Below are 26,764 nucleotides of genomic sequence, written 5' to 3' on the forward strand. Positions count from 1 at the left end.
GTAAGGAGTCAGTTTCACAAATACAAAATGTGATCAGGTTTTTGGATAGTTACACGGTGTAGCAAAACAGAATCACTTAAGCTTGAAATCAGATATGGCTGTCAATATGTCTGCGACGCTCCTGCGCCGTCACAACATCATCATCAAAACAGAGAAGAGCCCTTATACACTTGTAGAGACGACAGCAGACAAAGCTTTAAAATGAGGCTCTGGTTTGTCGAATGCTACAAGTGACTTTAACCTCAAGTGATGAGACAGAGACTGACGTGGATGAAGTTGATAATCAAAGTGATGACTCATTTCCCATTGTAAACTTATAACTAGAGTACCACTTTCTTTTCTGATACCAATACCAATAATGAAACCTTAATTATGTCATGGATATGGTGGAACTCCCAGAATACAGCGCGGTCTACAAACATGGCCGCCAAGGACTACAACGCACTGCCATCACAAACACTCTCACGTTCACAGTCACTCGACTACTGACTGCACACACCTGGACTCTATAACCACCACATCCACGTTCACAGTATATAAGCACTCACAGTTCACACACACTATTGCGGAGTATACGTTCTGTGTTGTTTTTCACCAGTCATTACCAAGCCTTTGATTGTTTATTGCTATTCTGGGTTTTTGACGTGGTTTCTGGTTTAACTTTCTCTTGCCTAGTCTTGTTTATGTTGTTTGTTGATCGCCTGACCTTTGCCTGCATCTTGACCCTGACCTTGAATCTCATTCTTCTTTTGATTGCCTGGATTAATACCAAGCTGTGAACCTGCACTTGCATCCTCGCCTGCATACCTGACGAAATATCAGCCGATATCGATGCCATCTGATATTGTTTTCTCTACAAGCTATTAAGCATTAAAAGAAATTTTTTTTCTTTTAACTAAAGCATTTCACAGTTAAATGCTTTCATACAAAAATCAATTACACTGTAAATATAATAAAGTATAATGTATAAATATAATAAAATCATTCCTAACAAAAGAACATTTCCAGTTCCAAAAACAAATTTCTTTTCCAAATCCATTTTTGCCATTTGATACATGATTCAATATCTGATATGATTTCTCCATAATGCACCATGTTTTTTTTTCTGGTATGGGCCTGATGCTGATATTGGTTATTAGATTGGTGCCATCTCTGCTTATAATTCTTTAACATTTGGCATTATTGTTGTTTTTCCATTAGTAGATGAGGTTATAATTGCAGAGGTAGATGGGGCATCTTTTAGTGGAACTGGAATGAAATCTTTAAATGTAATTTTCTCCCTTTCACTTTCAAACAGCCAGAGATTACAATGCTAGAACTTGTGATTGAGATAGCTGCAAAGAAGAAACATTTCAGGGAAACAATTCAGGGAAACTTGTAGTTTTTAAAATGATATAATGTAGAAAATGTCAAAACGTGAAGATGTGAAAGGTTTTTCCTAGCATCCTCACACATAACCAGACTGTAGGAAAGACAAATCTACTGAAAAGTAAAAGAGCTCTTCCCCAGACTGGGGAGGTAAGTGTGAAATAAATGAAACATATACTTCCTACAGCAGAGGAACCCAGCAGATTCATTGCTGTCGATTATTTTTAGATGTAACATTTCCTCTGCTGTTCCTCATCAATGAGACAAAAGCAGGAATCATTAAACTTGAAAAGGTGCCTTGTGATGATCAGAGCGCACAAGCAAGCGAGTTTTATTCGAGCAGAAAATCCATTTTTTTCTCATCTCTAGCGCATAGCTGCAGGGTCAGATAAAATACCCCACATTAGCCTGCTTCCTGATGCAGGGTCACTAAGAAGAGATCAGGTGAGGGAGGAAAAGACAGAGTAAGAGAGACAAACAGAAAGAGACACCTGAGAGAGTAATAGAAAGTTGAAGGTTAAAGAGGGTTAAAGAGGGTCAGTTCTATCACAAGTGTGTTGAGCATCTCTTACTCAGGACCTAAAGGACCAGAAGAGGTTACTTTTTTTTTCTTTTTTTTTTTAAACAGGTAGTTAGAGATGATTTAAACTCATTTATTACCAGAAATGCCATGCAGAGGTCTTTACGAACAGCTAGTGCTGGGTGGTATATTATATATAATAACATACTGCTAGAAATGGCCAAGAAATGGCTAAAAAAGGCCACATTCATTAACATGAGAGCATATTCAATATGTGCACGGTGCTGTGCCATGTATTTGCTGCATTCAATCATCCTGGTTATAGTTGTTGTGGTTTCAATCACTAATTTGTCTGTATTTTGGGAAACAGTACCAACTAAATTCATATAGAAAATATAGTGGGTTGGTACAAGCACAAATAAATGTGGGTGTGAATTTTAGATCTGCTGTGAAAGTGAACAGGATTCATGAGAATTCCTTCAGGATCGGGCTGAATAGCTACGTTAGATACAAAAGTAGCTTCATATCTAATTATATAGCTGTGAGTGTTGTGATTTGCTTGTTTGCTACAAGAGAATACGATGGATATAAAAAGTCTACACACCCCTGTTAAAATGGCAGGTTTTTGTGAAGTAAAAGAATGACACTAAGATAAATCATGTCAGATCTTTTCTCACCTTTAATGTGCAATGTGTTTAATGTTTCAAAGTATACAAATAAAGTAAAAAAAACAATCAGAAACTTTTATAGGGGAAAAAATTACCATAACCTGGTTGCATAAGTATGCACACCCATAAACTAATACTTTGCTGAGGCACCTTTTGATTTTATTACGCCACTCAGCCTTTTTTGGGTAAGAGTCTCTCAGCGTGGCACATCTTGTCTTGGCAATATTTTCCCACTCTTTCTTGCAAAAAAATTCTAGATCTGTAAAATTATGAGGGCATCTCCTGTGCACAGCCCGCTTCAGGTCACCCCACAGATTTTCGATTGGATTCCAGGTCTAGGCTCTGGCTAGGTCATTCAAAAACATTGATCTTCTTTTGGTTAAGCCATTCCTTTGTTGACTTGGATGTATGCTATGGGTCATTGCTGTGCTGAAAGGTGAAATTCCTTTTCATCTTTAGCTTACTAGCAGACACCTGAATGTTTTGCACTAAAACTCCATGGTTCTGGCTGAAGACCACGATGCTTCACCGTGGGTATGGTGTTCTTTTGTTGTGCTTTTCTGCGCTAAACATACCTTTTGGAATGATGGAATTATTATACCTTTTGGAGTTGGTCTCATCAGACCATAACACATTTTGCCAAATGGTTTAGTTGGGCTTAGATGATTTTTTTTTTGGGAGAAAGGGCGTCTGTCTATCCACCCTACCCCACAGCCCGGACATGTGAAGAATGAGAGATTATTGTCAAATGCAGAGAGTAATTAGTACTTGTCAGATATTCCTGCAGCTCTTGTTGCCCTTTGGTCTCTTGGCAGCCTCCGTGGTAAGTTTTTGTTTGGGGTTAATCAGAATAATTTCATTGATGACAGCTGTATGATAATTACTTTTGAACATGAGATTGAATGTGATTGGTTCATTCTGAACACAGCCACATCCCCAATTATAAAAGGGTGTGCACACTTACGCAACAAGATTATTGTAACTTTTTTATTTTTGATATTTTTCCCTAAAAAGTTTCTGATTGTTTTTCACTTAATTTTCAGACGTAATTTCACACTGAGGGTGGGAAAAGTTCTGACATGATTTATCTTGGTTTCATTTTTTTCATCATAAAAACTTGCCATTTTAACAGGAGTGTGTAGACTTTTTATATCCACTGTGCTTGATTTACTTTTATTTGTTTTATTTATTTTTGCTATCTTCTTTTATCTTTTGATGGCACCATGCACTGGAAGAAGTTGTTTTTAAGAAAGGTTGGTTGGAGGTCTAATGCTGGTGTAAGACAGCACACGGCAGGTCTTGTCCCTGCCATAAGCACTGTCTGGAAAATTACTTCAAAAGTGAAAAAAAAACAGCACCTTCGACCCTTTCTCATCTGACAGGCAGATAGCACGCTTTACAAAGGGAAGAGCTGTGAGGTTGTCTACTTTGCCTAGAGCACTAGTACACACACACACACACACACACACACACCCCTATACACTAAACAAAAAAGGATGCTTTCTTCTATATTATTAATATATTATTATATTATATTATTACATTTTTACGGGACCATCAGGCATTGTGTAATGGTTAGGCCCAATCTTATGCAAGCTTCTCTCTAATGCTATTATAGTAGGCTGCTACAGAGAAAGCCTTATTGAGTACACTCCAAGTGCACTCTCTATGTACCCTCAAAAGAGGCTCACAACACCCGAGGGCACATACACACACAAAATCTGGCAGAAAGACCACAGAACCTTTTCTCTTCAGTGTACCATTATCATATGTATGCTTTTTATTGCTTTTTTCTCTTTCTTATCCTTTTGGACTCAAAGGCAACACATGAGTGCAAGAATCTTTTCACACAGCGAGTGCACACACACGCGCACACACACACACACACACACCGCTTCTTCATTACACACACAAACATGTACAGTATGTAGAGACACAGACATAGAGTGGGGTCTGAAAGTCTGAGAGCACTAGTGAAAATGCTTCTACTTTGCATTCTTTTCATTACAAATTATATTACTGACAACAACTTTGTTACAAATTTGTGCAAAACCTCATGATCCATTTTAGATCAAATCCATCGGAGTGTCTGAATACATGCTTCAATGCTGGCATAGGGCACAAGGAAAATCCAAATTTGTATCACAAATTTGGTACCTAGAAATAGTACAGAATCTTGAATATTAAATTTTCAAGATCTTGAACATTTACTTTCTGTCTTTTAAATATTTCAAAATTCTAAAACTGTCTGTTTATTTTCAATTTTTAAATGAAAAAACTAAATCTTAGATTTTTAATGTGGTCTCAGACTTTTGGACTCCATCATATCAGTATGAAAAACAGGTCATTCCCCACCCTGGACCCAGAAAACCTGTGAGGGAGCTAATGACGACAGCTGATCATTTCTAGAAATGGTCTCATTAATGACTAAAGACCTGCAGCGGAATGTCTAAAGCAAAAAATGAGGTGAAGCACAGCCCCGTTTTTAGATGGTGTTCCTGCGAGAAACATTCATTCTGAAGCTTTCAGATTGGTTCTCGTTTCTTTCTCCCCTCTTTCTTCCCAAAAGCTATGACAATGGGCAACAAGGGCAGCTGCAAAATTGGAGAAATACTCAATGGGAATCAAATGAGACCTACTTCTTCCTCTTTTTTTTTCTTCAGAGGTGACCAGAGTACATCAGTACCCTCTGGTTTTATGAGAATCACTGCGGATATATCTGAGTGTCATTTGAGCTGCCTCCTCTACTGTTAAACTCCTATTATTTTCAGGCACATTAGAAAACATTTAAAGACCATATTAAAGCATATGATAGACCAGGACAGGAAAGATCTGTACATAACAAATGTTGCAATAAATACATGACATTTCAAATGATTCATGATATCTTGGGTAGTCTTTTAAATGTTTGATTCAGTAAGTAAGGAATAAAACACGACAGGATGTGCTTTTTTTTCAGGAAACTAATCCATGACGGGGTGGTGTAATGTGGCCTGACATTATTATAGAGTTATGTTTACCACCCCAAATTGCTCATGTTCCTACAACTGCATGTTCTTGAATGTTTTATTCCACTTATACCACAGCAAATTACCTACAATTTAATGAACAAAACATTCGTTTTAAAGGTTTATAGTTAGATTTAATGTTGTAGAATGCTTCCCATGGCACAAAGCACTGACTGTAAGCACTGACACTGGAGACTCCTTCCATAAACAAACCTTCTTCTTACAGAAAACTTCACCATATCAATGTTTCAACATTTTTCATTGTTAAGTAGGATGTTTTGTCTTTTTTCAGCAAATTAATGTAAGCCTATCATCATAGCCAGCAATACTGTTAGAGCTGATCCTATAGAAAATGTAATGTAAAAAACTTCTGACCAATCAGATTTGAGAATTCAACAGTGCTGTTGTATAAATTATTTTACAATTGTTTTATCTGTTTCACAAAATTCCAATTTACACTGTAGATAGTAGCATAATACAGAGTACAGTACTCAGGACTGCTGTAGGTGTGTGTTCACGGTCTCACCTTTCCGATGGACCTGGGAAACGGTGCACGCTGGTTCTCAGGCACAAACATGGGCGGCACCAGCAGGGATCTCTTCGACCTGTATGGCGTCATCTTTCCAACACCCAGAATCTCCTGTGCAGCAAAACAAAGAAAAAGAACGTTAATCTGCTTTCATATGAAACTCCTTATATCGCTTTAAAGCTTAAGATTGCAATATTTCCTTTGTTTCTTTGTGTCTACTAGACATTTATATAATTTCCACTTCAATTAAAACAGCATTAATGAATATACAATACATGCTGATAATTTGCAGCGTAAATGTTAACCCTACATGCACAAGGAAAAATGCACACCCTCACACAAACTAACTAAACCGATAGAGACTGGAGGAGTGCAGTATCTACTGGAGATCTATGAACCGTTTAGACATTAAGAACACTCTCCCTATTCATCCTTTTAAAATCTGCTTTACACTAAGGCCATTTAATTAGCCACTGTATATCCTTTCCTTTTTTTTTTTAAAGAAACCCATTATAACAATCAGGAATCTGCTGTAGCTGTCACAGAACAGTGTGCAGAGTAGCGCTTATTTAATTTATTTATTTATTTTCCGATCAATGAGCTCATCTGGGTCATTAAAAGTGGTCATTAAAGCAAGTCCGCCTACTTCACCAGTCGCACATGGTTTGAGTGGACGTGTAATTAAAAGGTGTCTTCCATTCACAGAAACTCAAACAAAGCTAATGATGTGCTGCGATGGTCCATTGTTTTGTCGGCTTCCTAATGGACTGAGCGTTTGTTTAAGCTTTCCCAGCACACCAAGCGGAAAACTATGGAACGGACCGGCAAATAAAGGAGAAAAGAGAGCAAAATCTGGTGAACAATGGGGAACTGTGGGTGAAGAGGAAGACCACTGATGTCTGAAGAGGCCTCTGTGCTCTAATATGCTAATAGTTCAAATGTCACAGAGCTCATTTCATATCCTCTTGGTGGAATGCTCTATTTCAGAGCACAAAACCAAGAACTATATAAAAAGGCCTTGCTTAGAACAGTGAATGGAAGCTGCCTCGTATACAGGGAATACAGTACCGAGTGTGTGTGGGTGTGCATATTTGTAGGAATGCACAACTGTACATGCCTAATGTCATTTATTTGCATCTAAATTCAATAACTCAGGTAATCAGCTTCTCTCCTGTCAGCAGCTTGAAGCTGTCCTCTCTTCCTCACCCTGCTTGAGTCTCTCGTTTCCTGTGTCTTTGTCATTTCATGCAATTAGAATCCTTCAGGGCATCAGTGCAAATTATATTTGTCACTCACGCCATCAATGCCACGCTGAAACTGAATGCATTATCACAGAGGCAGTGACCCATGTGAGTTTGTTCTGCCCCAGGCAGCTCAGTCACTCAAACATATGCCCATATAATAACTGCCAACATCCTACAGCAGAAAAAAAGACCAACAGTGATGCATGAGTGATGTTTTCAGATCAGAGAGAAAGAAATAGCTTGTATACGAACACAAAAATGGAGGCAAACCAATGATGTATCCTACCAAAAGCCCAGAAACACACTGCACCCTTCTATGAGTGCATACAGAAATGCACCAGTTTCATTAAGAGAAAAAAGGAAATCCTGATTGCTCCCTGGTGATGAGAAAAGATTTGAGAGTGAAGTGACAACATATTAGCAAAAATCATTATCACTTATGTAAGTGTGTGTTTGCCCTTCGTTTCTGCTGAACCTATTTTCTTCTAAGCATTTCCCGATGGGACAATGCATTTAGGGAATGGATGGATCACACTGGCATCTTGATAGTCTAGATATCTGAATGAGCTCTCATCAGTAGAGTAACAGCCAACATTTAACAAAGTCTGATGAATCGAGTTTACACAGATATAAAGGTTAGGTTAGCAATTTAATAATTTTTTTTTTTTTTCACTTTTTTCCCCCCTATTTTTTCTAGGTTTGGAGATTTCTGGGTAAGGGTTTGTTCCCATAAAAAACTCTGTAGATGAGGAAATGTACCTTGGCATAGGGGCAGAGTACTCCATTCTTCCAAAAGAATCTTCTCTAGACTGTTTTCTTTTTTTTTTTTTTATGATGGCCTTCACTGTGTTGTCTGACACGTGTGTATAAAATCTCTCATGCCAAATGACATACTACTGTACTAAACACAGAGTTGGTCATACATTAAAAGAAAAACCATCATAAATTGTCTTAGTAAGATGTTGGGCCACCACAAGCCTCCAGAACAACTTTGCGTGCCCTGGCATCAGTTCTACTCTGGAATTGGACACCATTTTTTGGTGTTTTGATGAAGGTGATAGAAAGTTCTGTCTAAAAATCTTCTAAAGGTGCTCAACTGGGTTGAGCTCTAGTAACTGTCATAGCCATAACATGTGATTTACATCATTTTCATCATTAAACCATGCAGTGAGTCCCTGGACGCCCTGTGGATGGGGCGGAGTCATCCTGGAAGAGACCACTCCCAACAGAATAGAAATGTTTCATCATAAGATGAAGATGATCAGTCAGAATAACTTTGTATTGATTTACAGTGACTGTTCCCTCTGAGGGGACAAGTGGACATGCCAGCAAAATGCCACAGCATAACGAAGCCACCGGTTTCTCCTTTAATTCCTCACCCATCTGTGTATATATTAGAATTAATTGATAGCTTGGTTAATGACAGATACCTGACAGGTGGTTAATGATTTAAGTGAATAATTAGAGTGTATATAGAGGACTAATAAATTGGGTGCCTGTCAATTCAGCAAGCTTTGACTTTCCTCTAGGATTTAGGGGTCTCATTTATCAAAATGTTTGTAAAACCATTTCTAACTCTGTGTGTAAGAAGTGCCAGTACACACTATAAATTGCCATTTATCACATATACTCAGCTGTATGCAATGGATGTTGATAAATCCTACACATTCTAAATTGCTCTGCTAATGCATGGCCACACTCATTTACATCCAGAAACGCTCCAAATCAAGATGCAATATATGGTGAAAAACCTCCTTTGAAAATGGTGATTTGATGGCTATGTGTGTACTCGATTATGCCCTAATTATATTTGGAAAACCTCTGATGGCGTGAAAATCCCTCATTATTGTCTATTTGGCTGTTTTATTTGAAAAGTGATACCAATACATGGAGGACATGTGTAATAATTTGGCTCATGGTTTGTTGGGAAATGCCAGACCTGTCTCCAGTTTCTCATTGAAATGTACCCATGGCTAAAAACCCTAGAGTAGAAAGGACGTAAGTGTGCACAGGGATGCTATTGGTCTCTCCAATAGTGGGGCAAGTTGCTGGCAGAGATCAACTTCAATTGCATTGCACAAAATGAAATCGATTGATGAGCCACTCGTCGCTCTCAGCAAAGATGCTCCTGCAGTCCTTAGAAACACTTTCTCTGTGCAAAACTGTGTGTGCCTAATCTTCAAGCAAGGTGTCATTCCAGTCAATGTTTAGGTGTGCTTTTTATATTATTTTAATTTACAGTTCATCTGTCTGAACCTGAGTGTGAGTATCGAAGTCAGCAATTATTCAGTCAATTATGCTGACATGACTGAAAATAAGTGGGATTGGAGCTCCTCATAATAAGATTATCTGCAATCACAATTTTCTACTTCCAGAAGTTTCTGCTCATGTGTGGTCATGGTTAAATATACGCACAAGAAGAACTTGATAAATCGCATTCTGTGCACAGACACATGAGACTGCTGTGTGATGGAGCAGTTTGAAAAGATGCAGTTGGCTGGCTACACGTTTCTCAGAGGAAGCACGTGTTAGCATTCACCCTCCCTGGTTGGTAGCTGTCGTGTGATAGGGGAGAGCTGGCCAGTGGGTCATTTAACCTTCTGAGTTTCTGTTAATTCTGTGAAATATAGTCTCCACCATAGTCAAATCACAATCTACAAAGCTTTTATCTGAGAGAATAATTAGTTTTGATGTCAGAGCCCAAAGTATCACAGTACTGTTATTAATTACAGAACAAGCAACGGAAACCATAAAGCATAAGCAGAGTACATGATATCACTAAGCATACAAATATCCAAAAATCAAAGTAATGATATCCCTGATAATTGTGTCTATTCATGCAGGCACATCTGTTTTTGGCAGGTGTTTCCCAAGCTCACTTTTATGTAGCAAGTCAGAACAAACCTCACGCAGCTCCCAGCATGCACTGGCACTTATTATACCAAACAGCAGAGAAGTGTCAGGGTGCAGTCAGGAGAAAACAGGATAGAAATTCAGTTGAGTAAGTTGCTGGAACAAACAGTAATTTGCTGGTACAAACAGCGTGTGAGACTAAAGTAGCATGTCAGGAAAAACTATCCCGGGCTTTACTGTTCATTTCTGTTTTGTTTTATTGTTTCATCTTCCCTGCCAAAAAAGAGCAGATCTTTATAAATATCTTCTGGCTTTGGGGTTCTGCTCTTTCAGTGTCTCTCTCTCGCTTTTGCGTACTCATACCCCTGCTGCTCACGAAAGAAGCAGACCCGACATCCATGCTGAGGAGGCAAAAAAAAAAAAGAAAAACTATGACAGCCCATTTATTGTCACTGAAAAAAAAAAAAACATTATTTGAGAGCGGAGAGGGAAAACAACAGCATCTCTGGAGCTGAGCTTTCATTTGCATTGGTAGCTGGGTGGCTTTTGTCCTTGTTGTGAGACTGTGCCTGGCTGCAGCAGTGTGCCAGGCTGCCAGAGCCCAGCGGCTGTCAGGATGACAGAGAGAGTAGAGCTGGAGGAGAGGGAGAAGTGAAGCGATTTGTTTACAGTGCCCCATGCTGTCACCCCAACACGTTGTCACCCCAGTGCTGCTCAGCAGAGGAGGCACAGAGGGCAGGTCCAGTGCCTAAAACGACACGGAAACAAGACACAATGCATCCGGCCAGAACAAACTAGCCCCTGCCCTCCTAATGGCCTACCCTCGAGAGTAGTGTGTACATTTCAAATGTCACATAAAAAGCCCTGGGGGCTGTTGACTGGTGCATTGCAGAATGGCTCCTTCCTTGTTTTACTCGACTTGGTTATTACATCTATACAAATCAAACACTTAATCATAGCCAAGTAATGTTCTGTGATTGGCTGAAAGGCATTCTGTGTCCCTTAGTTGGCCTGGGCTAAACGACATGCTCGAATGGCACAGCATCAATCCTGGAATGCAATTCACCTTGGCTGCTATTCCATCCTTGCGTCCTTGGAAAATTAAGCAATATCTCTCCCCATAATGGGAGTTTATGTTATTTTCATCAGCTGGATAAAAGGTGCAAGGAAGAGAGTGATGTCTACTATAGTGGAGATGAAACATTTCTGTTAGAGAAGAAAGCAACTGCAAAAGCAAGAGCAATGGAACTTTGAAATGCATCTCTCTCCCTCTCTCTCTCTCTCTCTCTCTCTCTCTCTCTCTTTCTCTATTGGAGGCATGGACAACCTCACCAGAGTTACTGAGTAATGAACCCTTTCACATCTCCTCCCCTCCCACATCTTCAAGGACAGATCGGCATGCGCTCCGGCTCCCGTCTCAGGACTACAAGCTTCAGACATTCATTTCCGCTATGCTATGCCCTCCTTCTCCAGCTGATGTATAGTGCCTCCTGACACTAGCTGACATCCCAGAGAAAAGATAGTCATGAATCTTTAATGCTTCCTGTTCATAAATTACAGTGGCACGATCAGTTGGACTTCAGCTCTTCGCTGCTCTTGGAGAGACTCAGAGGTCTCATTAATAACTGATACTGAGGAAGTGTGGAGATTAGCAGTGTGTCTCTGGCCGCACTGCACACCACTTTATTCTTCTCATGCTGCCACAAATGGCTGCCTTTTATTTATAAAAAAAAAGTAATATATTTGTGGTTAACTCCCACATGAACAAAATGTATGTAAGCGTGTTTCTTCCTGATACGTGGCTGCAGTACGTAAAGGTCACATTCATCTTCTACTGTAGGGACCTACAAGTTATAAAACTAGCGCTTAACCTTAAAAACTGCTTAACAGTATGCTCACGTGAGTTGTGATTCTTTTTTTTTCTTTAGAAAAACCAGCCTTATTCTTTTTAAAAGAGTGTGTGTGTGTGTGTGTGTGTGCTACTTGTCTTGTTGCAAATAGGAGCTTGTAGGTCACAGGCTTTATCTCCTCCCACTCTGTGACAGCTGGCTGTGATATTAGATGGGAAGGCTAATATCTAATATCAATCAATAGCTTGACAATGAAAGTTATATCATTTTATCATGAGTTCTCACTGATGGCATAATAAGAATGGGGCAAAATATAATACACTTAAAGACAGATAGGCTGCTGCATTAGTGATTTTTCAAGTGCTTAAAGTCCGTAACACCCTGCTGGATTCATGCTGTGTTTCCTCTGAATACTAAACATGGTAAACAATATTTCAATCCTTTTATTCAAAAAAATACAAAGCCCTAAATTTACAGTTCTGTCATCTCTCCGTTTGTGTTTTGTATATTCATTATACAATGTGTGCTTAGTCTATCCACTTTTCATTTCTTCTCCAAAGGCATTTTGGAGAAAAAGGATGATAGACTAAATAATCCGCCTTGTTCACGTTCATTACACCCGTGACTGTATTTCACATGCGCCTTCTCAATCACTGCTGATGATGTGTTACAGATGTGTCAGTGGCACGGGCTGAAAAATATCAGCCCTAATTAAGATCAAATCTTTGAAGAGTGTTACTCTGTGTAATCATCTGACATGACTGTCACTGATATGAATTTACATTTATATGCATGAATTTATAGTCTGTGCTAGAAAGAAATCAGCCCCAGCCTCACTTTTTCCTCATTCTGTGAATTTTTTTTATGGCCATTGGTGTTAGGCTCCACAAAAATCCACAATAATCCATTTTAAGACATTAACAGCAAATAATCTGATGAGAATGACAGGAATGAAATGAGATCCTTATTTTCCCTCTATAGAGGAAATGTCATATTAAAAATAGCTCAAGCATAAAAAGGAGGTATTAAATGTTGCTCAGATATGATCACAGGATGCAAAAAAAAAGTCCACCACATCCTGTCACTCATAAGATGAGCTGCTGAGAACAGGACACTCTCTCGGTTTTCCGTAGTCATCACAATTCCAGATACATTGCAAGCGAGTGTCCTGTCCTTGTCGATTCTGCCACTCCACTGCTTGGTCCTATATTGAGATATGTCATTAGTTATTTCTGACATGTCATTTCTCTGCAGAGCGAGTGGCACTAGAACATCAAACTGAGGCATGGATTTGCATTGCAGATTATGAGCATAGCAACCAACACCTGAATGCAGCATTCCTCCAATATACTTATACACTTAGGCAGAGCGAGAGAGAGAGACAGAGAGAGACTAAAAGAACATTTGAGCTTTTTATAACAGCTGCCATATAGCACCTCAATGACATAAGGAGTGACAGCGGTGCTAGTTTAAGGACACAGTGACAGACACTGACATAATAACAGTGTACAGTGCTAATGAAGGGAGGACAGCAGAGATGCTGAATTTTTCATTTCCAGGTTTGAGATCCAGGAAGCGCTAGTATTCAGCACTCGCAGTAAGTAGGAGTACTGACAGACATACAGAACACAAATGAGATACAGATTGCTTTTAGACCAGCTCTCTGTCGTAAAATAGAATTATGCAATAATTGAAGTTCTGGAGAAAGACCATGACTGAACTTCTTTCCCCTTCACTGAGTTTGTGCTATATGTCCCCTTCTTTCTATGTCCTTCCTGTATAATTTAGATTTTTAACAAACCAGCACTTCTCCATCACTCCTGCACTCTCTGTATTTCTACGCTCCGACATTTCCACACTCAATCCTCATACCACAATCATTAATTAAAGATCAGGGCTGCACACAATACTATATGTCTACAAAATACTAAACATGGCAACCAGGCAAAATAATCTGCAAACCTTAAAGTAAAGAAATTGCCACAGAATGAGAGATTTTAAGTCAAATCTGCACCACTAATCATTATAATCTCTTTCCTAGAACCACCTAATAAGTTACCACTGCTCCAAAAACTAACACGAAACAAAAGCAAAAGAGGAAATACAGTGTTTTATAAGCTCTCAGAACAATCAAAAGTCTATAAATCCACAGACATTACTAGTATTTCGTTCCCAGATTCAAGTTTTGTGACACAGTTGCTTACTGCTTTCTATTTATACACCTCGAAAGGCAAGGCAAAAAAAAAAACAGAGGAAAATGAAAAGCAACAGTGAGCCATATCCCCTGCATGCATTTCCTATTGAAATCTGCTATTTCATTAATTCGTATATCGATCCTGTGCACAAGACTGTGAATTATGCTGTGAAATATAAGACTTCACATAATAGCCTCCATTTATCAGAGCTCTGCCTCTTCAGCAGCTCCCATGACCATGCTGGCCTCTGGGGCCAATAAAAACATTTTTTCCATTTCCTCTCACACTTATCAATAATCAACATGCAATAAAACTGACAAATAAAGCAAATGCTGCATTTATTCTCTCACCGAAACAACTATAAGGTCTACAGCTGAGTGCAGGCTAGTGGCTTTAGGCTCAGTGCTGTTCTGTGTTTATTTATTTTCCTTCCACTGAGCCTGATGGAGATTACAGGCCAAATGATCCATAATGAGGCTTTTTTTTTTCCACACCTTAATTCTGCCTCTTCACGCATGACTATTCTAATACAGCTCTCCTCGCTTCTGCCAATCCCTCAGCCAATGCTATTGTCGCCACAAGTGGATACATGAAAATCGCGGCAAGGTGCGAAAAGCCCCATGCTCCAAGCTGCTCGCTCTTCACTGCACCATTCTGAATTGTGCCATTGTGTGCAAACTTCAATATGCTAAAGCTGCCCGGAGCTCCCTGTAAGAGCAATTCAGAGTGGGATGAGCAAGATAGCAATCCTTTCAAATGTGAGAGTTAGATTGCACTAGCTCTAGTGTCTTTCCAAATCAGCTTTAACATTATACTGTTATAATGAAGGGGGTTTAATTTATTTCTTTTCTCCAGCGCAGAGCACCACTGGAGAACAGGAGAATGATAGGCTGAGAATAGAGTAAACAACAGCAGGAGTGGTGACACACCAGGAGCTCCAGCACCCTCTTATTATACCTGGAGTTATAGAAACAGCACCAGAAAGACACCGGTGATAGTTGGCATGAGTCAGGGAATGACAGGCCTGGGAAATCTTTTCATCATGGCAGACAAGAGCACTGAGAGGGCACAAAACTGGGAAAGGCTTAGCCCAATGCCTGTAATGCTTCATCAGTATGGGTGACTAGCCAGAAAGAACAAGACTGCATAGAAATGTAAATAAATGAGTAGTAACACTTTATGGAAGGGTAGTGTTTATAGAGCTACATGACACCAGCCATTCATGATAACATAAAACTACATAAATATTTATAAAGGTCATGTTCAAATAGTCAACAGCTGTCATTATGCCTATGAAAATTATGAAATTTTGGATGATTATACACTCACAGAACACTATTAGGAACACCTGTACACCTACTCATTCATGTAATTATCTAATCAGCCAATCATGTGGCAGCAGTGCAATGCTTAAAATCATGCAGATATGGCCCAGCAGCTTCAGATAATATTCACATCAACCATCAGAATGGAGAAAAAATGTGATCTCAGTTATTTTGACTGTGGCATGATTGTTGGTGCCAGACGGGCTGATTTGAGTATTTCTCTATCTGCTGATCTCCTGGGATTTTCATACATAACAGTCTGTAGAGTTTACTCAGAATGGTGCAATAAAGAGAAAACATCCAGTGAGCGGCACTTCCGTGGACAGAAACGCCTTGTTGATAAGAGAGGTCAATGGAGAATAGCCAGACTGGTTCAAGCTGACAGAAAGGCTACAGTAACTCAGATAACCACTCTGTACAACTGTGCTGAACAGAAAAGCATCTCAGAATGCACAACACATCAAACCTTGAGACGGATGGGCTACAACAGCAGAAGACCATGTTGGGTTCCACTTCTGTCAGCCCAGAACAGAAAGCTGAGGCTGAAGCAGGCATAGGCTCACCAAAGCTGGACAGTTGAAGACTGGAAAAAACGTAGCCTGGTCTGATGAATCTCGATTTCTGCTGAGGCACACAGATGGTAGGGTCAGAATTTGGCGTCAACATCATAAATCCATGGACCCAACCTGCCTTGTGTCAACAGTCCAGGCTGGTGGAGGTGGTGTAATGGTGTGGGGAAGGTTTTCTTGGCACACTCTGGGCCGGTAATTCCAATCAATCATCGCTTGAATTCCACAGCCTATTTAAGTATTGTTCCTGATCATGTTCATCCCTTTATGGCCACAATTTCCCCATCTTCTAATGGCTACGTCCAGCATGATAATGCACCATGTCACAAAGTAAAAGTCATCTCAAACTGGTTTCATGAACATGACAATGAGTTAAATGTTCTTCAGTGCCTTTCCCAGTCACCAGATCTGAATCCAATAGAACACCTTTGGGATGTGTTAGAACGGGAGACTTATAGCATGAAAGTGGTTCACGAGGAAACCCACACGAACACAGCGAGAACCTGCAAACCTCACACAGAAAGTGCAAACCCAGGACCCTAGAGCTAATGATTATAATATAAAGCTGCAGACAATGAACATGAGAATGAACATCATGTTTACTGACTACATATGCTGATGTGAAAATATATTGTTGTGTATTCTAATGATTTCAATGATCTAATAACTCAAATTATTAACATGTTTGCTCTCTCATCAGGAGATCTTCCATTCCCAATAATGCCATACCTGTGATGCCACATGAGCACTAATGGATGGCTTCACATGTCCTAAAAGAAGCACATTTATGCCTTCACCTTCTGTTGTGCGATAGGGAAAAGATGGCTAGTGGGTCAGAATTGGCCAGTGACCAAATTGGGGAAAAATAATTTGATTAGGCGATTAATGCAACAAATGGCAGATTTTTGTTGACATAAAGTTGTGTTATTTCAGCTTTTCTGAGCTGATAGAAATTAAAACATCGTGAAAATGACTTTGTAACTGTATCAGAGGCACATGTTGGTGATGATAGACATTAAAACCAAATTCTAATTATCGTCAGAAATAATATACACAATTCTGATATTCACACTGGTATTTATGCAAACCTTATAAGCAAAAATAAGAAAGGTATCATAGCACAACCTCATGTCAACCCAAATCTATGTCACTTGATGTATCTATTATGTCAGCTTGACATCAAAATTCACAAAAGTGGTTATTTATGAGCTGATGCCTGTTGGAATAAGTATTTATAAAGCTTTATGGATGTTCGTGCTACCTACTAGCTCCCTTTTTGTTATGCTGTCCTAGTTAGACCTGCTGGAGTCACAGTGTACTATCTTACAGTGTACACCCTTTTAAACCACTGCAGAATAAGAGCACACCTAATAATCTGTTCTCTGTCTCTGTCGAGCAATACATGTACTCTTGCTTCCTGATGTGATGCCTTATCCTGAAACACAACTACTGTTGTGGCTCATCTCACCCTCCGGTCCTGCCTGATTCATGCTGATGCTCTACTTCTGCTTAGAGATTTCTGCAATTGCGAGTCACTTTCTGCTGCTGTGGATGGTCCCTCGTGGACACCTTAAAGACTTCCTAAAAAAAGCATATACCCAATACTCAACCTTGCTTCAGTGGATAATCTCACCTGAATACTATAGATTTAAACAGCTGCTGTAATCATATAGACTGTCCTGTGTTCATCCCAGGACACTTATTCACAATATGCACACACCTTCAACGCACTTACACTCGTCTACACTTGTACACTGTAATGATTTATAATCCAACTATCCGCTGTCACCCACAAGAGGATCGGCTCCCTTTTGAGTCTTGTTCCTCTCGTGGTTTTTTTCTCATGTCATCTCATGCCAATGTCACACTCTGGCTTTCTCATTAGGCATCTAAATATACGTCCAGATTTCTATAAAGCTGCTATAAAAGTGCAAATGAAATTGAATTGAACTGAGTTTATGTCACTTATCACAAAGGGCTTTTATCGGTGTCATGCAGTCCTGCGAAGTAAAATATTACTGAACAGGGTATGACAGTTGTATGGCAGACATTAAATAAAAACTTCTATTAAACAAAATAGACTAAAAACTCAGAGAATAAAAAGTTAGAGTATAATAAATAAGGAAATACCATTTCACATGGCATATGTGAACACTAACCTCACATGCTTTAGCACTGATTTCCTGCCACCATCAACATAAAGTCACACAAAAGACAGACTGACACACACACTTACCCTGAGTGTATGGGTAGATTGGGATGGCGCTCCAATTATGTCCACCTGCGCTGTGTTATCAGCGTGGTCACTGAGCCAGTGAATGAATATGACCGTCCCACTGTCAGCTACATCTCGTCTTGGGACCAGATTCAGGTCCTCATCTATCAGGAAGTCGGGGTGAGACACTTCAAACTCCACATCCTTATTCCCCTCACAGTCATCAAACACCACTGCAAACACATACACACAAACACATTCATTAGCAATACAGCAAGAAACGTACAGTGATGCATATATTAACTACCAAAGCTCCAAGCTCCTGAATAACTTGGAGACGCGTGAATGACATTGCAGAGCGGGCAGTATGCTACGTGTTCAACATCACTTTTAGCGTAAATTTGGCACAGTAGGTCCTTTTCTTGGGTAATTTATGTACCGTTGAAGAAAGAAAGACTTGCTGTCTAAGAAATAAAGTGGCATGTCCCTGGAAAATGTGACTGTACCTGTAAGTTCGTTCTGTGCTCATTCAGCCGTGAGTTTAAAGCAAAGTAGAAAATGTAAAATATGACTCATTCATCAAGAGGCATTAAAGTGAGACACCTTAACCTTCCAAATATCCTCTCGCTCATTCTCTCTCTCTCTCCCTCCTCCTTTATCTATTGCTCCAGGACTTTAGTCTGATTTATAGTCAATGTACTCGGCACAATTTGTTGGTGATTACAGAAAAACTGCAGTCTTTGTACTCCAGCAATTTTCAGTCTAATCTATATTCACTGTATCTGGAGCATATGGGTGATTACCATAGACAAGAGCTGTAACATTTCCCTACACTGAGAAAAAAACCCAGAAAACTACTCTAAAGGGCAGTTGGCGTCAATAAACATTTATGTAGATCACGTACATTTCTAGAATGTAAGACTTTGATGAATTTTTTAGTCAAAGCTATTTGGAATTTAAATTCTAAATCTGTATAAGATGTCTTTTCAGAGATCAGAGTACGTTTTCAGAGAGAGAAATTGTGATTATGTGTTGCCAATGTAGTCAATATAGCTTAAGGTTATCACAGAAGTATACGTCTGTGTATTTAAATAAATCAATAAATAAATAAATAACAGACAGTAGCAGGATTATTACTGCAAATAATTATTGCAAATATTATGAGACTAGAATAAACCAAATATATGATTATTAACTTGTTTCTAGACATTTTTACTCATTTCAAATGTTAAATCTTCTTGTTCTTGTCAGATAATTTTTAAACTTTTATGCATTTATATATGCCAAAAAACAAAACAATGTAAAGCTTGAAATCTGTAAAAACAGACTGAATAATCTTACATTTGATTTATAATAATCTCATAATAGGAAATATTAGACAAATTTGCCCATATTCAATATGTTTTCACTTGCTAAGATATTTTTGCTCCAGTGTTGAAGAAAAATCCACAAGCACAGTTTGTTAAAACTTTCTCTCATGTCTGTCTCATACTAAGACCTTTATTGCAATCATGTCAGTTTCGAAATGTATATTATTTAATCGCATATTTTAAATTTAATTGATGGAATTCGATATCTGCCCTTAGGCTTTCAACTGCCCATATTAAAAGTGAGTTTTCAGTAAATGGGTTTTCTGTTTTTTTCCTCAGTAAAGTCAGAATTATTGTCCAATTACAGCACATATGATACAGATTAGCTTGAAAAATGCTGCACTATCCCTTTAATTTCCATATGCCGTCTTTGCATAAATGCCTGTACAAAGGTTACAGTCTTTCTATAATTACCAGTGAGACATGCAGAGTAAATAAATTATAACTCAGACTAAAGTTCTTGTATGATGGAAAAAGGGAGAGAGAGAGAGAGAGAGAGAGAGAGAGAGGGAAAGAGTTTCTTTAAAGAAGTGATGCAGTAGAACTTCATGGAGCAGCCGTGCCCTCTGCAGTGAACAATTATCATCTTTGTCCTGAGAACAGTTCTTGCCAAGGCGCTTCATTGTTCACAAGGACACTGACCATAATTCAGGTTTCTCTCTCTCATTTTCTCTCTCTATCACTCAGATATAAGAGTAGCACAGCAGTGCAGTGGTCCCTGGGTAGTACAAAACTTCCGAAAGTTCATTCTTTATTCGCCAACTTGAGATGGTGTCAATAGTTTGTGCATAAAAAAAACAAAAAAACAAAAAAAACAAAAAAAAAAAACCTCAAGGTTTTGGAGTGAGGATACTGTTGCATATATTGCACTATGGGTGAATGTGTGTGTGTGTGTGTGTGTGTGTGTGTGTGTGTGTGTGTGTGTGGTAAGCTGTGCCTCAGGTCTGACTGAGTGAGATACCGCCGCAGTAGCCCAGCTTATCCCCTCTGATCATGTCCACGGCTGTCTTATCTCTCAGTCCCATACCCCCTGCTTTACTTTTTTCCTCTTCTCTTTGACATTTCCGACCCTCTTTTCTCTCCTCATCCTTTTTTTTCTCCCCTCATTTGTCATCTCTGCAAAACTCCAAGTGCCAAGTTACAGTCAGTTCCAGAATTATTGGCACCCGTCATAAAATTTTGCAAACGTTAATATATAAGGTGAATACCAAATGCAGCGAGTGAAAATTCAAGATAGGAGGATGTTGTGTAGTTTTATTGAATTACAATATATTTCACGGTAATACATTTTTCTTTCTGCAAAGCACTGGTTTCAAGATTACTTGTACCTCTGCAATTAGAGACCATTATTTGTTGATCACTGACCTCTTCCTACAGGGCAGTATTCAGAGTCAGGGACTTAAGATTAAAAAGTTATGTTCCAATTAATGGTCTGATGTTGCTGATAGGGACACTTTACTAATATAACAGACAGTAGGTTATAGTGTTATTGTATATTATGTCTAACTTATGAGATGTTAAGTCAAAATAACAACACAGCACTTCAAAAAACATTTTCACAACTTGCAGTTCAGCACTTTCATAACTAGCAAAGCTGGAATAAGTGAGAAACACATTGTTTTTTTCATCAGCCCGTGTAGAATCATCAGATTTTTTATTTTATTTTTTTTACCATTACAGAATAAGGAATGTTAGGTATGTAGGCAAAGACTGGAGGCATAAAATGGTTCCTCATTACACATAATTAGCTGTGTGCTACACTCTTTATCTAGCAGCAGCAAACTCCGCAGATTAACAGTGTGTGCTAACTGAACTTCAGATATCTGGCTCTCTTGCTAATTAAAATGGAAGACAGTTCACAATCAGATACCTCACTGATGACTGAAGTGATCGCCATTGATGAACTACATAAGTCAAACTGACTAGTCTTTTTACTGGTTCTAGAACCACGTGCTTGTGTTTAAGATCAGTGGTAAGCTACACTGTGGAAAATTAGGATGCTTGATATAGTGGCCAGTTGTATATTCGAAATAATCAATTACAACAAACACAAAATTACACACAAAAGCAAAGGCATCTCATGCATTTTTTCTCTAAAACATGCTAACATTCTAACATTCTGTACTTTCAGCAGCAAGTGTCATGCAAAAATAGTATCTATCAAACATAAATCAGGTATCACACAGTAAATACCACCACACAGTAAAACAGCTGCTCAGCCACCACACAGTAAAAAAACGAGCAGCTGTCATTCCTTTAATTCAAACAGAAGATGAAGAAATTACTTTTAAATAGTTTATTAAGAACATTAATCTATTTTGCACTGCTGATGGACTAGTTTTTTATTTGCTCTCATTGCACTTGACAAGACAACCTACACCATGATCTCAGGAGAAATCCTAAGAATGTGGTTGATCATAAGAAATAGAACATAGATTTTTTTTTTCCATTTCATGCACTGCAATCATAAGAAATGGTACAGTACATTTAATAAGCTCATATTTACCATAATCTTAATCTTTTCATATGAAATGAGACAGGCTCAGGATCACTAAATTTGGACAGCTGAAAATTGGAAAAAGTCTAGACAATGTTTTCCCAATCTTTAACTGTCCAGTTTCGGTCATCCTGTGTCCACTATAGCCTAAATCTCCTCTTATTGGCTGACGGGATTGGAATCAGATTTGGTCTTCCCTTATTGTCACTTATCCACCTCAAGGCTCAGCATGTTGTGGATTCTGAGATGCTTTTCTGCTCACCATGTCTGTAAAGAGTGGTTATTTGAGTTAATGTAGCCCTCCTGTCAACCCAGTCTGGCCATTCTCCTCTGACTTTTCTCATCAACAAGATGTTTTTCCCACAGAACTGGATATACAGTACTGTGCAAAAGTCTTAGGCACATGCAAAGAATGCTGTAGAGCAAAGATGCCTTCAAAATAATGAAATTAAATGTTTCTACATTTAACAAATACTATGAAGAGCAGTAAACAGTAATAAATGAAACAGTCAATATTTGGTGAATAAAAAAAATAGTAATCTCAGGTACAATTAGCTGGTAAGTGTTACTGAGCATCTTGTAGAACCAACCACAGTTCTTCTGGAGACTCTGACTGTCACACTTGCTTCTTATTTTTACAGCAAAATCCAGCAGCCTTCATTATGTAATATGCTGCTTTCTTTACTGACATATAAACATTTTTCTGTAACATTTAATTTTTTGCTGGAAAACTAATGTTTGGAAATCTAAAATGCTTTGGTACTGACTCGATAATGTACAAGTCATAAAATAAAAATCTATACCAAAGTTTGTACTAAAAATAGGGTGCCTAACACTTTTGCACAGTACTGTATATATATATATATATATATATATATATATATTTATGTTTTTTTTTCATGTCTGTGGAACAGCTGTGTGTGGAACTCTCAGAAGATCAGCAGTAATTGATATACTTAAACCATCCTACCTGCCCCCAACAACCATGCCATGTTTAAAGTCACTGAGATCACATTTTTGTTTGATGTGAACATTAACTGAAGCTCTTGACCTGCGTCTGCATGATTTTATGCATTGCACTGCTGCCACACGTTTGGCTGACTGGATAATTGCATGAATGAGCAGGTGTACAGGTGATCCTGTTAATGTGCTCAGTGAGTGTATATAACACTACCTATTATCTAATATTGCAGAAGTATCCTTTTAATGAAAATTTTTCAGTTGAAAGTACACTTTTCTCATTTTTTTCTTTCACTGGTTGTTGGTTGTGGTGGAGCTCCAACAGGCATGAATTGAGCAGCAAAACTCTTCTGGGCTTGATCCTCCATGCATGATGTGTGTCTGCCAGCCATGGATTGAGTGAAACGCTTGATCACTTTTGATGTGTATGTCGCTCTGCTCTACTTGTTTCTTTCTCTCTCTCTCTTTCTCTCTCTTTCTCTCTTTCTCTCTCTCTCAGCAGTTTGGTGCTCCCTATGTCATGTTTTTGCCTTGTGTGGCAAGCTTTGCAGCTTCCCGGATCCAGATCACTGTGTTTACACTAGCAGTGCAGTGGTGCCCAGTCATCTTCACTATGGCTACGACCAGCTACACAACTTTTTTTTTTTTAATTATTATTATTATACGCTGGAAGAGCTTCGGCACCCCAATGGTACAATAGCCAGGTATTTATTTCTCAGCTCATATTTAACACACAGAAAAAGTAGCACACACACAGACACAGACACACACACACACACACACAAAAGCTTGGTTGCTTCCAGGGAGCAATAAACTGCAGTTTTATATGGGAGCAGCCCATTCCACAGAGGAGAAAGAGTGCTGGGAAATGAAGCGTTATGGCCTCTTGTGAACTAAGGCTTCATAAATAATGCGCTGATGGGAGAGAGAGAGGACAGCGGGCTTCCGAGAGGAAGAGTGGCCAACATACGCTCCAGTCACACACCTCGTATATCAGCCTGCGTCCGGTGTGCCCTCTGGAGGAGCTCCTGACCATCCAGCGAAGGCTTAGAATAAAGAGAAGTGCATCCAGAGCTAAGAATACATTCCTGATTTCATGCTTGAGTTCCCTTTCTATGGTATTCTGTTCTTCTTGCTGTGATTATTTTTCTGTGTCTGTTGAGGTGACGCATCCATTTCTGGTACACACATACATTCACATGCACACACGATATGGGTCACAGGCAATGCGAGTGTGGGTTGTAATAAGGGTACTGTTGCTGTTTTGCACAGGGAGTGTGTGTAACGGTGGCAGGGCCGAGCACTTACAGTCCACTCTTCATTCTCTCAGAATAACAAGGCCAGTGTGTCTGTCAGCTATAATTCTCACCTTCACTGCTTCACTGCTATCATCATCACCACACACACACACACACACACACACACACACACACACACACACACACCAGGAGTGTAACACAATGCCACTGTCTGTATCTTTATCTGTTTAGAGTTCCAAAAATTCATATCTATATCTGTATTCAGATTTAAACCCAAAGTAGGTGTGGCCAGAAATGTTTATTTATTTGTTTGTTTGTTTCTTTGTTTGTTTGTCCCTGGAAACCACTATGCCCCAGCAGCACTGGAAAACACTGCAAATATTTCAGAAGTAGAAATGCCAGCACTGGGAGCATGTCATAAATAAACACTGTATGTATATATTAAAGAACATGGTCTTTGTTTGTCTTTGAGCTTCATATCTGAGCATTCATTCGTGCCCACATTCGTGCCCACATGAAACTTTCCTCTTGCAGGACTTTTTTGATGCATTCTGCAAAATCTTAGTCCTGATGCACACTTCTAGTCTAAAAAAAATAGAATACTGCACCACCTATTTACTATGTCTGTATTTGTATCTGTTTAGAACAAATTATCTGTTCAATCTCAATATTCTATTCGTATATAGTTACATCCCTAACACACACACACACAATGTTACAATACACTTTTAGATTACGTTACAGGTTTTGTGAGTCATGTAGATTTTCTACTTTTATTGTAGATTTCACAGTATATCACAAATCATTTTTTTTAAAATACAACAGAAACCACATGGATTTGGCAGAAATTAGAGTTTAACATAAAGGTAGTAACTAGATCACAGTAGAATAGAAGGAGAATATCCTTAACAATGAAACATGATTAAAAATGCTGGGTAGGGTAGCTAACTAAAATCTGCCAGTTTGTAATTTGCCTTATTATATTGTAAGGTTTTTGTGAGCTTTTGAAGGTATCTGCCTTCTGCCTCATACCTATATACTTTATGTCAAATACTAAAATTGGATTAAACTGCGAACATTATAGGCATTTACACAGAGATAACTTATTCAACACTGCCAGCTCAGCTCACATGATGATCACAAAGAAAACTCAACGAATGCAGTTTTAAAACTGTGTGTGTATGTGTGTGTGATAGAGAGAGAGAGAGAGAGAGAGAGAGAGAGAGAGAGGGGGAGAGAAAATATAAATATTTCAGGAAGTAACTGCAGTGTACATCAGTAATGATACTGAATCTTATAAAATGTGTAGAACACAAAGTTTCCAGAGAAACACGACATTTCAGATAAAAGTCCTTCATTAGCTGTGCAAGCAAAGTGCTTCTGAGTCTGTGAGGAGGTGAAACTAGTCGATATTCAAACTGTTTAATGATGTACACTATATGGCCAAAAGCATTTGGGCACCTGACTATTCAAACATTCCATTCCAAAACCATGGGCATTAGTATGGAGTTGGTCCCCCCTCTGCTGCTACGTCCAATCTTCTGGCAAGGCTTTCCACTAGATTAGGGACCTGTGCACATTCAGCCACAAGAGTACAAGAGGTTTGGCGCTGATGTCCGACAAGTAGGAATGGTCGTAAAGTTGGAATTCCAGTTCATCCTAAAGGTGTTCAGTGGGGTTGAGGTCAGGGCTCTGAGCAGGCCACTCGAGTTCTTCCACTCCAACCTCGGTAAACACTTCATAGACCTTGCTTTGTGCACAGGGGCATTTTCTGATTAGGCCCCTTATAAATACATGAGAAGTGATGGATTACAAAACCTGATGGGCCTGTGATTTTAGTGTCTGTATTATTATTATTATTATTATAGCTGTTGTAATAAGTGTTAGTGCTGATAGCAGTAATTACACTTGTTCAAGACAGGCATTATCCTATATCCCACTGCTTTACTGGAATTTCCTGCAGTTAGACTCAAATTATCAGCAGTTTACATTTCCATTACCTGCTGTAATCAGAAACCTAAAAAGAAATGTAACATAAAGTGAGTTACAGGCAATTTTATCAGGGTACTATCGCATCTCTCCAAAGACTAGCAGTTCTCGCTAATTTCTGCTAATGTGGCGAGGTGACGTACAAAAGCTGCCGATGTGTGTGTGTGTATGTAGTGAGCTTGTGTAACTTTAACAACGCTCTCTGCTATAATAAGAAATGTAAAAAGTTTAACATAAAGTGAGTTACAGGCAATTTTATCAAAGTACTACTGCATCTCTCCAAAGACTAGCGATTCTCGCTAATGTGGCAGAGTGACGTATGAAAGTAAACACTGACATATGAAA

General features: G+C 38.9%; 1 protein-coding gene across 1 annotated transcript in view; it reads right to left on the reverse strand.

Annotated features, from left to right (window-relative positions):
- The window catches only part of cdh13 (cadherin 13, H-cadherin (heart)), a 338,039-nt gene that overhangs the window by 192,801 nt on the left and 118,474 nt on the right, over positions 1 to 26,764 (reverse strand). The window contains exons 3-4 of the mRNA XM_034305493.2: positions 18,366 to 18,577; positions 6,091 to 6,204 (exon numbers count right to left, since the gene is read on the reverse strand). Of these exons, the coding sequence (XP_034161384.1) occupies positions 6,091 to 6,204; positions 18,366 to 18,577 (326 nt within the window). The remainder of the gene's footprint in view (positions 1 to 6,090; positions 6,205 to 18,365; positions 18,578 to 26,764) is intronic.

The sequence above is a fragment of the Pangasianodon hypophthalmus genome, chromosome 6 (genome assembly GCF_027358585.1).
Source record: "Pangasianodon hypophthalmus isolate fPanHyp1 chromosome 6, fPanHyp1.pri, whole genome shotgun sequence".
Lineage (NCBI taxonomy): Eukaryota > Metazoa > Chordata > Actinopteri > Siluriformes > Pangasiidae > Pangasianodon > Pangasianodon hypophthalmus.